Source organism: Fragaria vesca, linkage group LG1 (genome assembly GCF_000184155.1).
Source record: "Fragaria vesca subsp. vesca linkage group LG1, FraVesHawaii_1.0, whole genome shotgun sequence".
In the NCBI taxonomy this organism is placed as follows: domain Eukaryota; kingdom Viridiplantae; phylum Streptophyta; class Magnoliopsida; order Rosales; family Rosaceae; genus Fragaria; species Fragaria vesca.
In genome coordinates, this window is record NC_020491.1 from 6,456,872 (window position 1) to 6,468,238 (window position 11,367).

At 39.8% G+C, this 11,367-nt stretch overlaps 3 protein-coding genes across 3 annotated transcripts; 2 read left to right on the forward strand and 1 right to left on the reverse strand.

The window, feature by feature from the left end:
- Positions 1-1,764: 1,764 nt before the first annotated feature.
- Positions 1,765-3,168, forward strand: LOC101309190 (F-box/kelch-repeat protein At3g06240-like). Its single transcript, XM_004287549.1, has 2 exons — positions 1,765-2,169; positions 2,257-3,168. The coding sequence occupies exons 1-2, from the start codon at positions 2,031-2,033 to the stop codon at positions 2,847-2,849; spliced, it is 732 nt and encodes a 243-aa protein (XP_004287597.1). The 5' UTR covers positions 1,765-2,030; the 3' UTR covers positions 2,850-3,168.
- Positions 3,169-4,960: 1,792 nt separating this feature from the next.
- LOC101306676 (threonine synthase 1, chloroplastic-like) lies at positions 4,961-6,875 on the forward strand. The gene has a single exon (XM_004288918.1). It carries the CDS (start codon positions 4,961-4,963, stop codon positions 6,539-6,541), a length of 1,581 nt encoding a protein of 526 aa, XP_004288966.1. The 3' UTR covers positions 6,542-6,875.
- A 677-nt stretch (positions 6,876-7,552) lies between these two features.
- Positions 7,553-10,549, reverse strand: LOC101309480 (uncharacterized membrane protein C776.05-like). The gene is made up of 8 exons (XM_004287550.1): positions 10,404-10,549; positions 10,186-10,305; positions 9,973-10,030; positions 9,778-9,878; positions 9,051-9,146; positions 8,874-8,967; positions 8,308-8,545; positions 7,553-8,223 (listed from the first exon to the last, which is right to left on the reverse strand). The coding sequence occupies exons 1-8, from the start codon at positions 10,506-10,508 to the stop codon at positions 7,818-7,820; spliced, it is 1,218 nt and encodes a 405-aa protein (XP_004287598.1). The 5' UTR covers positions 10,509-10,549; the 3' UTR covers positions 7,553-7,817.
- Between the last annotated feature and the right edge of the window lie 818 nt (positions 10,550-11,367).

Here is an 11,367-nt window from a genome sequence, read left to right on the forward strand (position 1 = left end):
ATTAGAGTCACTGAATTTGATTTTTTATATAAACCTCTGAATGCTGCAACCTTATGTGTACGCATTTGGCCAGCTAAGTTGTAACTATAGTTCTTTGTACTATACTAGTTTCCTGATCGGTTTAAATATATATGAAAACTAGAAAATGCTACGATGTGTTGATACGAGTTGTAATACGAGTCATTAAAGTAGTAATATTAGTCCTCAAAGTTATAACATGAGTGCTTAAAGTTGTAAAATTTTTTTAGTTACAACATTAGTCTTAAAGTGGTAAAATGTATCCACAAAAATGGTAATTGCGTCCATTGCCCTACCCATGGAAACTAATACATCTTTCGCGTAGCCAAAAGTTTTACAGTGATTCGAACAATGCCTACAATAAAAGAAAAAGTCAACTTGCGATGGTTAGCTTGTTCGATCCATCGTTAAGTTCATTGTCTCCGAATTTAATTCTCCTCCATTGTCAAGAGTCAAGACTATGTAGTAAAGTGAAGAAGAGAAGTGATACCACTTTGCATGTGTAACAAGAGCCTAGAGGCACTAGTTCTCCGCCTCTATCTTTGATCTTGTTTTTGTTAGCGTGAGTCAGAATAAGAATGTAAATATATCGTAGTTATAGTGTAGATTTATTTTCGCTGTATCATATTTCGTACTTACCAAATGTACTATGTAATCTCCTATATAAACCTTCACTGTGAGATGAGTAATATATTAGACAATTCATTATTCCAAATCTCATTATATTTGACTGTTTCCAGAATCCAATACCAACATCAAAACAACATTACAAGCAGAATGCTTGGGCTTTAGAATGCCTACGTCCACCATTGTTGCCTGGTAAAAAACACGAGTACCCCTTTGTCAACAAGACCTGCATGATTGCATGCCCACAATAACCCAAAAAGAGTAGCACTGTTGGGTTTATCTGTAATCAAGTAGCCAAAACTATGAAGTCTGGACTCTGGAGTCCGGAGCACTATCATTGCTACATGAAGACATCGTTTTATGATTGTTCATGGCTGCTCTAGAGTCTGGCTGTCATTCATGTGTACATGAAGCAAGGTGTTGATGTTTGCATGTTGCAACTAGAGAACGCTAGAGCTCCGACTGCAGTAACCCATGTATTAGCCCAAACACTAATAAGTGCCCAAAGTATATGCCTTAGCATAAGTGGGCTGTTTATTCATTTTGAGCACTACAATTATATGGTAAGTACAATTATATGGTAAGTGGACTTGGGTCAGGTTATCTTGTAAACGGGTATTTAGGGTTACTCACCAGATACAGCTATATAACACAGTGTTCATCCATTGTGAATTTGTAAGAGGCTATGAAATGAACATGAATGTTATTTAGGTTATTTCCTTCAAATTTCATGCTTCTTCCATTTCTGTTTATGGATTCTAGGTATCTGTTCAGTGAATTAGTATCCCTCAAACACTCAAGTTCAGCTCTCACACTGAATCAGTGAATTAGTATCGGGTAAGATATTCTATGTTCAAAGCCTCCAGATTCTGCTCATTTTTTGTTGTTCTTGTTGGTCTTACATTGAAATCCACAGGACCACAACTACCAAAGTTCATTGTTGTGGATTCTGAATTAATTTACTCCATTCTGATTTGCCACCAATAGTCTGATTTGTGTTCATTTTGTACAATAGGAACAGAAAACCCATGTGTTCAATGTCAAAGAAGGAGGAAGAGGAGGTGGTTTTCGATCTCCCTGAAGATGTTGTAGTCAAGATTCTGTGCCGGTTGCCCGTCAAATCTCTGCTCCGGTTCACTTGTGTCTCGAAACGGTGGCATTCGATCATCTCTGACTCTAAGTTTGCTAGATCCACTTTTGAAGTTGCATCTCAGACTAGAACCCTCCGTCCACGACTCCTCTTTGCCACCTACCCTTATTATCGATCTTGGGATCCCAGATTTGAATATGAACGCTCTCTATTTGAGTGTTTTGGAGACACGGATATATCTCGTTTAGAAAGAAATCCATTGTGCCAAAGTCTCACCCCTCCGCCGGGGGTCTACATGGAAAGGGTATTGGCCTCTTGCAATGGTTTGGTGGTTCTAGGCAAAACCTCTTACACAAATTTATCTGTGTGGAACCCATCAACTGGATTCTTCCGCAAAATACCTAGTCCAGGGTTTAGGTTGGATTTGGAAGATGGTACTTTCCCTATAACTTTTGCTTTTGGTCATGTCATGGCCATTGATGACTACAAACTTGTTTTCTTTGTACCTGAGGATTTTGCAGTTCACATATTTTCAACCAGGGATGGCTCATGGAAAGTTATCACATTTCCTCACTCCTCGTTCCCTTGCCGCGATGATGGCGAGGATCTATTAGTTTCAAATGGAGCAATTCATTGGGTCAGTACTGGGATTCCAGAAGCTATATCTGCTTTTGATTTGGTAAGCGAAGAGTTCCGTCAATTGCCATTGCCTCCTGCTTTGATCAAATCAATCCTAAATGTAGAGCCAGTAGAGGACAGGGATCCAAGAAGGATATGGACTCAGGTTCTTGTAGGAGGACGCCTTTGTGTACGGTCACACAATGAGTATTGGGTGATGAAACAGTATGCGGTCCCTGAATCTTGGGTTAAAATGTTTCAATTTAGTGTGGCCGATATGCCAAATGTGTTTGCTTCGGAGTATGTTTATCCTGCTTTTGTTACAGAAGGCGGTACAGTTGTGATGCTCTCTGGCATGTGGTTGGCCAGGATTGAATGTCATAATGAAGGGAAGCCTGTATGTAGTAGCCGGTATCAGATTAAGAGTGTGCATGTGAAAAAGGATATGTATCGGTCTGGTGTGATGGTTTATGATGAAACTCTACTTTCGTTGTAGCCAAATGTTACGGTAACTACAATGTATGAGGACTTGAGCCGTGAAAAGCTAAGAACCAGAGATTTGAGAAGAAAATGCTCTCTGCATTCAAATGCTGGTTTTTATCTATTGCAATTTGGATTCTGCATGTTTAACGGATGTTTTAATCTTTATCGAAAATCAATGTATTTTGTATTTCTGTTTTGTTTCTCGTATTGTGATTTCTGGACGTTGCATTATTATTACTACTAGTATGAAGATTTCTGTTCTAGCTAGTGTCCAGAAATTGAAGCATGGCATAAGGTTTGCAATACCTTATGTTAGACATGGTTAAGCATATACAGTTGGTTCACCTGTGTTTCTGTTATCATTTCTGACCATCAACTGGCATCACAGCAGATCATGGATATGCAGTCATTATCAACTTATCCAAATTGCTAGGTGGCCTGTCCATAAATGTGGAGCCAAGTCTATTCTAGCAATGGACCGTTTAGGCATTGCAAACCATTCAATTTGGTGCTTGCTTTCTCTCTTCTTCTATTTTTTTGGTCAAATACCTTAGAATGTGACTACATGGTTTTAACTTGGGGTTCTAGGCACTGTGAATTAGGGAGTCGGGATGTCAATCTCATACGATCTTCCTCGTTTAAACTGACCATGTTCAAGCAAACCAAAGCTATAAACTCCCATCTTTTTGTCCAAAAAATTAAAATAGAAAGCTATAAACTTGCATAGAACTTTGATTTGCTTGCCCAAATTTGTTGGCTTGGGCTAAAATTCCAGATAACATGATCAGCCCACAAGCTGAGCCCACGATGTGTTCTCTTCTTCTTCTTTTTTTGGTATTTTATTGAGCAATAGAGATCGGAGTAATTTTAAATACACACCCCTAATCTCTTAATACACACCCCTTACTTAATACACCACTCATCTAGTTTTTCATTTCAATATTATACTAAATACACATCCCAAATTGCCTAAAATACTCTCAATATCTAAAACTAATAATAATCTGTTATTTAATATAATTATTATATATTTACTATTTTATAACTCTCTTTACGTATTCTTTTTTATTTTCTGTTAGATTTTTTTGATCGGGTTAGAAATTTTTTCTTGATATTTTTCAATTTATAATCAAAAGAGTAATATTATATTCGAAATCCAAATCTCCAATATCACATCAATCGGCTAGAATTTGAAGAAAAAAAATATTGAACATACATAATTTTTTCAAAGTTAAGAAACTAGTAAAAGTACAATAGCATAAAAACTAGTCTTTAGTCTGCAAGATAAAAACTAAAGTTGATAAAAAAAAAACCAAATGGATCGGTAAATAGTACATGTGATTACGACTGTAATCGAAATTCAGGTGATGAATTTTGGAGAAGAGGTTTTTATTTCTTTTCTCTTGATGCATAATAATAGTGGAAAAAAGTTAAGGTTTTAAGGGAGAGGAAGTTTTTTTTTTCCCCTAATAATTGATGGATGTTTTTGTAATTAAACATATCTATCAAATGTGATGTGAAATATAAAATAATAGGGGTGTGTATTAAGAGATTAGAAGTGTGTATTTAAAATTTCTCTAAAGATCGGTTTGATTTCTTTATGAAAACAAAAACCAAGAAAATTACAAACAGGATCCCATTCCCACGACTCACTCCATACGTAGCTGATCCAAATAGACGTTGAGACACATAAAGAGACGATAAAAGAACCTGATTTTAGACAGTTACAAATCATAACTTAAATCAACTTATCTATAACGGAGTTTGTCTCTTTATACACATTTCACATCTCATATGTTGAAATCACAAAATTATTAAAAATGGTATGTTGCAATACTAATTAAAGCATTACAGATGTGCCGAGACACTTGGCCATCGACCATAATAGAGAGCATCCTTTTTTTTTTGGGTCTGAAAAATAGAAAGCATCTTAGATAACCTCACACTATTATTACAAAAAAGAAATAGTAATATTAGCATCAATAATTCAATATCAGAAGCAACACGTGGAAATCTGAACACGTGTCATAAAACCCTCTCTCTTAAGACCAGTCCACCACTCACTCCCCTAAAACCCGAAACCCAAACAAGCGCCGCACACTTCCCTCCCTCCTCCTTCTCACAATGGCTTCCTCCTCCTTACTCCACCCTTCTCTCTCCTCCCTCTCCCCAAAACGCACCGTTTCATACCAATCCCCCTCCCCCCGACGCCCACTCTCCGTATGTTGCACCTCCTCCACATTCGATCCCACCTCCGCCGCCACAAACTCCTCCCCTCCACCTCACCGCACCCGCGCCGCCGATGAGAACATCCGCGACGAGGCCCGCCGCCACCGCCCTACTCCGCACAACTTCTCCGCCAAGTACGTCCCCTTCGAGGCCGTCGCGGCCGGCGGCGCTTCCCCGGAGTCCTACTCGCTCGACGAGGTCGTCTACCGCAGCCGCTCCGGCGGCCTGTTGGACGTCCAGCACGACATGGAGGCCCTCGGCAAGTTCGACGGCGCGTACTGGCGCCGTCTCTTCGACTCGCGCGTCGGCCGCACCACCTGGCCATACGGCTCCGGCGTCTGGAGCAAGAAGGAGTGGGTCCTACCGGAGATCGACGACGACGATATCGTCAGCGCGTTTGAAGGAAACTCCAACCTCTTCTGGGCCGAGCGGTTCGGGAAGCAGTTCCACGGCATGAACGATCTGTGGGTGAAGCACTGTGGAATCTCCCACACCGGAAGCTTCAAAGACCTAGGCATGACCGTCCTGATCAGCCAGGTCAATCGTCTCCGAAAACTCAAACGACCTGTCGTTGGAGTCGGCTGCGCCTCCACCGGCGACACGTCGGCGGCTCTCTCTGCCTATTGTGCTTCTGCAGGCATTCCGTCGATTGTGTTTCTTCCTGCGAATAAGATCTCCATGGCGCAATTGGTCCAGCCGATTGCGAATGGCGCTTTCGTGCTGAGCATTGATACTGATTTTGACGGCTGTATGAAGCTGATCAGGGAAGTGACTGCAGAATTGCCGATTTACTTGGCCAATTCGTTGAACAGTTTGAGGCTGGAGGGGCAGAAGACTGCGGCGATTGAGATATTGCAGCAGTTCGACTGGGAGGTTCCGGATTGGGTGATTGTTCCGGGAGGGAACTTGGGGAATATTTATGCGTTTTACAAGGGGTTTAAAATGTGCCAGGAATTGGGGCTTGTGGATAGGATTCCGAGGCTTGTTTGTGCTCAGGCGGCGAATGCCAACCCGCTTTACTTGTATTACAAGTCAGGATGGAAGGATTTCAAGGCGGTGACGGCAAATACCACTTTCGCTTCGGCTATACAGATTGGTGACCCTGTTTCGATTGATAGAGCTGTGTATGCGCTGAAGAGTTGCGACGGGATTGTGGAGGAAGCTACTGAGGAGGAGCTGATGGATGCAATGGCGCAAGCTGATTCGACTGGGATGTTTATATGCCCACACACTGGGGTGGCGCTGACGGCATTGGATAAGCTTAGGAAGAGTGGGGTTATTGGAGCTGGTGATCGGACCGTGGTGGTGAGCACTGCTCATGGTTTGAAGTTCACACAGTCTAAGGTTGATTATCACTCGAAGGACATTCCAGAGATGGCTTGCCGGTTTGCCAATCCACCAACGGAGGTCAAGGCAGAGTTCGGGGCGGTCATGGATGTTCTTCAGGACTTTTTGAAGTCTAAGAAGTCAAAGTGAGCTGAGCTTTTTGTATCAATGTAGCACTCGTAACTTGTGCACTTCACTTTTCTTTCTGCTTTGGTTTTGCTTTCTGGATTTTGATGTTGCATAGGTTGCTTATAATTTCAGGCAATTTCTTTTGTTTATGTTCTATACTTCCACATATGCTTGGTGATTTTTAAGTAAAAACCAGCCCTCATAACATAGCAGAAGTTAGAATAAGCTTTTGTAAGCAAGAAGGTAGAATATTTTCTATTTACCATCAGCTGTAACAGGGATGTAACTTTCTATATTTCTAAACTTGTCATACTGTTTACTCTAATTCGTGTTTCGACTATGAGAGAATTTTCCCATATGCTTGGAGTCGCAATGATTTTGATGAGTTCCATGTAGTTTTTAGTTGTCTTTATTATTATTGAGTGCATGACTAGTGCTGGGAACTTTTGAAGATAATAAATTTCATGGCGTCAAGTCATGGAGTTAAACTTCCAAGTCATCAGTGGCATCAGAGTAGAGATGATGTGAAAGAAACTATAATCTGGTCCCTTTCTGATCAAAATATGAAATGATCAAAGATAAACGCAGGCTTGAAAGGAGAGAAATATCAAACAAAGAAATCCAATTTCGGAACAAAGGCCATCCAACTCGAAAAATAACCAGAAGTCGCTTACCTGCTGTCTGAAACTTACAGAGTTTAACATATGAGATACCAGATCTCGGACCAGAGGCATCTCTCCCTAGAACAATGATTCCTGAATGGCATTGTTATTGGCTTGGTACCTAATCCAGGTTATTCTTCGCAATCATGTTTGTCGAAACCAAATCCCATACAGATCAAGTTTGCAGGTTATGGGGCAAGGGATGTGCCTCACGTTTACATCATGAATGAAATGTCGGAAATGGCAAGAGAGGGCAGGTTGACAGTCAGTTATTAGTTGCTGAAGGAAATAGAGATGCAAAATTTCTACTAAAATGAACATCTGAGTTTGGAAGTAGACACAAAGAAGCAACCAAACTTAAAAGGTAATGCCATTGGATATTGGTATCAATGGTCTTACCCATGTAACAAACAAAAGTGGAGGATTGTCTTGCACCATAGCACAAAAGAGTACAATACGAGGGTCCTGTAGATGCTCACTCCAAACAAAGAAAAAGAACTTAAATTTGTACACAAAACAATCATTCCTACCTGGTTCTGTAAAACAAACGTAAATTTCTACTAGTAAGCTACCTCTAGGTATACAACATGTATAACAGAAGAGGATTGACTAACATGGAGATTAAGACACAGCTGTTAGGACTGGCAAGTTTGGGAAGCCTCAACAGAAGTACTGGCAGCTGCGTCATGGTCTAAGGGTTGATCTAGCTGTGTTTTTGTTGGCTGCACTTCTAAGGTTTGTTCTACCTGTGCATCTGTTGGTTCCACTACTGCTTTCTTCTTCTTCTCCTTGAGAATCACTTGTCTAGGCATTACCTCAAGTAAAAAGCTTCCTCCATTCCAAACAGATGTGCAGACCTTCAGGATCTGGAAACTTACATGTAATTCATACGACAAGAAGATAGGGACTGTGAGTGCCATGGTTGCCACAGTAAATATGGCTTGGAGCAGAATGTACATGAACAACCGATTTTGATCCCCAAGCACACCACTTAAGCGCCACCACATATTGTTTGCTTTCTGTGCCTTCTTTGAAAGTTCTCTGTCAAGAATGATATCATCAGATAAGGGTCAGAGAAAGGAAATTAACCTAAATGCAGGGAAAGAGGACAGTGAAAGATTGAACCTGTAAGAAGTCATCACTTCAGGATCCCTTAACAGCCTTTGTCTGCGTAAAACGTTGACAATGAGAAAATACAAAGCCTGCCAGAGGGAGTATGCAACCAGGGGCACCAAAAACAACCATGTCCACAGATAAGTTTTGCTTTCTACATAAGGCCACGAAGCTCTAGCAGAAGATCCTTCAGGATGCATAGCTGCAAATGTTGTTGGATCCCACCATCGAATAGTGAAGAAAACTAACCCTGAAAAGAATATAGTATTTTCAGGGGCATGAACTTATCGAACATACAATTGACCCATGAGGGTTGATCATCATTAAACAAGACAGTTGTCACAAGTTTTAGTTTCTCTATATATGAGAAGGTCCAAAATAGTATCCATCACAAATTCCTTATAACTACACAACCACCATAACGGAAGCACTCTCCAATCTCATACATGTGCAGAAACACGCATGCTAACAAAACCTATAGAGAGTGCTGCTNATAGTTAACAAAAAAAANAAAAAAAAAAGAAAGAAAAGATACTAGAAACTTATTTCAGTGGAATTTAAAGAAAGGACCAACTCACCTGGTAAAAGATGTATCAGGACACTAACCAGTTTGTCAAGTGAACTAAAAACCAAGCTACAACGCCAAACAATCAGTGCCCATGCTAATGGCCCCTGCAGAGGCATTTGAAACAGTCAGCAATTGGAACGTGAATGCTTACTTCCTCAAAAGATAAGTAACTGAATTTGATGCTTACCTCAGCAAATGAGAAGCAAACCATGAAAAACTTTTCATTCCTTGGATAGAGAAGAAGGTCAACCAAAAAGATGGTATTGGCGTAGTAGCAGAAGTCCTATGACATACAAACAATTCATCATTGCCTCTAGTTAATTTTTGAAATAGTACAAAGGTAGTAAGATAATATAAGAGCACTAGCAAACAATTCCAAGGACTGCAAAGTACTGTAGTTGAGACTGACAGAAAGGGTGAAGACACCAACTCCTTAAATCATAGGAACATAAAAATATAGAAATTGGCCAACTGAGACACCTGATTCCCATTTCCTTTCTTATCTAACTTGAGTAATATGTTAAACAATTATTAGAATAAAGAAGTTAAGATAGAAATCAATATAAGAAAGAAGTTCCGATATAAAATGAATGTTCTGCTACTCGCATGGAGTCAAAATGTCTGCTTACTATCTCAAAGCGAAACCAGTTATCACTCTATCCTTGTAGCACACACAATCCATTTGTACCATGTGTTACAGATGGCAAAACCATCCTATCAAGTTTGGTTTTTGTATATTTGTATACAATTTATCATCTCTGGAATCTATATGAACAATATGTTTTAACATTGTACTAAAACAATTTGCCTCCATACCATAAGTCCAAACTCAAACATCCATTGTCTAACAAACAATCCTACATCCAAAACTATAACCAACTAAACAGTAAATCATACGAAACCACAAAACTTACCAAGAGATAGTAATGCCATTTCTTGTACCGATAGTATATCCACCGCAGAGGAACAAAGATGAAATAGAACAAACAATATACATATCGAGTATCTTGAGGTCCTGTTAAACGAAAACAATAAAATTAATACACAAAACAAAATTCCAATTTCTGTTTTTGTGAAAAAGAGCAATTTCCATCAATCAGAACACTCACTGGCTCCTAACAGAAAGCAAAAGCCACCAAACCCAAGCACCCCAACAAGATGAGTCACCTGTTAAGCAAGAAAAAAAAAAAACTCATCTCACAAAAGGATCAAACTTTAAGCATAAACCACCTTCACATTCACAGAATGAAACAAATATAACAACATGGTATTGAATCAACCACATCAAATTGTTTAAAGATCAAAACTTTACACCCACCCACCTTATTGATGAACTTTTCATGCTCTTCAGCTTGTTTAGCGATCTTCACAGCCTGTTTTGATAGGATCTCCTTGGTCTGCTCCGCTTGCTTCGAAAAAATCTCTTTCGTTTGCGCCACTTTCTGCAAAACCCAACAAATCAAACAAACGCAAACCCACAAATCAAAATGACGAAATTTCGTCGCCAAAAACAAAAAGCAACCATTTTTGGCCTATATACCTTGGATCGATCTTTTATCCGTTGCTTCACTCTGTAAAACGAATGCCCATTAGCTTCTTCGACGGGCTCCAAATACTCCTCCATGGATTCGTCGCCGTTGGACATCTTTGGCGTCGGAGACGATTGAAAAGGAGGGAAGAGAGAGAAAGAACAGAGAGAGAGAGGAGGAAGAGGAAGAGAGTGTAGTAGTAAGTACGTACGTACGTTACGTTACGTTAAAAGTTAAAAGTAAAGGTAACGTAGGTACGTACGTACGTTACGTACGTACGTACGTACGTACGTACGTACGTACGTACGTACGTACGTACGTACGTACGTACGTACGTACGTACGTACGTACGTACGTACGTACGTACGTACGTACGTACGGTACGGTACGTAGTACGTAGAGAGAGAGAGAGAGAGAGAGAGAGAGANANAGAAANACGAAAGAGAGAGAAGGGGAGGGAAAGAAGGAAGTTGGTGTGTATATAACGTCACGGATTTTCTGTTAAAAGAAAATGGCTGGCTCTGTCTCTGGCTGCTTCCTCACATAATAGAGGTCTTGTACTTTAACGTTTTTACGTTTTGTCTAGAGCTAATTATGATCGTTAAACTTTCTTTTCTATGAACAACGAAAACGAACTATAATAATGTGGAATGCCCACTCGATGGCACTTTGGTGCGTATAATAATCTAGGCATCTATACATAAATTACTTATAATTAAGCGCATGTGATTCGATGATCAGCAAAATATATTATTTTTGTTCCGTTTTACATTATGCGTTTACCATATGTACAAAATTATTTAGATGTTCATCACGTCATTACTAGATCAGGTCATTCTTAAACTATGTTAACCGTCATGAATAACATTAAAAAGTGACGACTTAGCATTTATCGTAGTCACATATTCTCTTGTGTCCTTACTATGAATTTAAGAAATTGTGACTAAATGCATAATAACTTAAATGAATGATTTA

Excerpts from the sequence above, each read along its gene's own strand:
- LOC101306676 (XM_004288918.1), top strand. The coding sequence starts at position 4,961 with ATGGCTTCCTCCTCCTTACTCCACCCTTCTCTCTCCTCCCTCTCCCCA.
- LOC101309190 (XM_004287549.1), top strand. The coding sequence starts at position 2,031 with ATGGAAAGGGTATTGGCCTCTTGCAATGGTTTGGTGGTTCTAGGCAAA. Across the intron at positions 2,170-2,256 it reads TAGGTTGGATTTGGAAGATG|TTCACATATTTTCAACCAGG; the intron begins GTACTTTCCCTA and ends AGGATTTTGCAG.
- LOC101309480 (XM_004287550.1), bottom strand. The coding sequence starts at position 10,508 with ATGTCCAACGGCGACGAATCCATGGAGGAGTATTTGGAGCCCGTCGAA. Across the intron at positions 10,031-10,185 it reads ATGAAAAGTTCATCAATAAG|GTGACTCATCTTGTTGGGGT; the intron begins GTGGGTGGGTGT and ends CTTGCTTAACAG. Across the intron at positions 8,546-8,873 it reads CCTGATACATCTTTTACCAG|GGTTAGTTTTCTTCACTATT; the intron begins GTGAGTTGGTCC and ends TATTCTTTTCAG.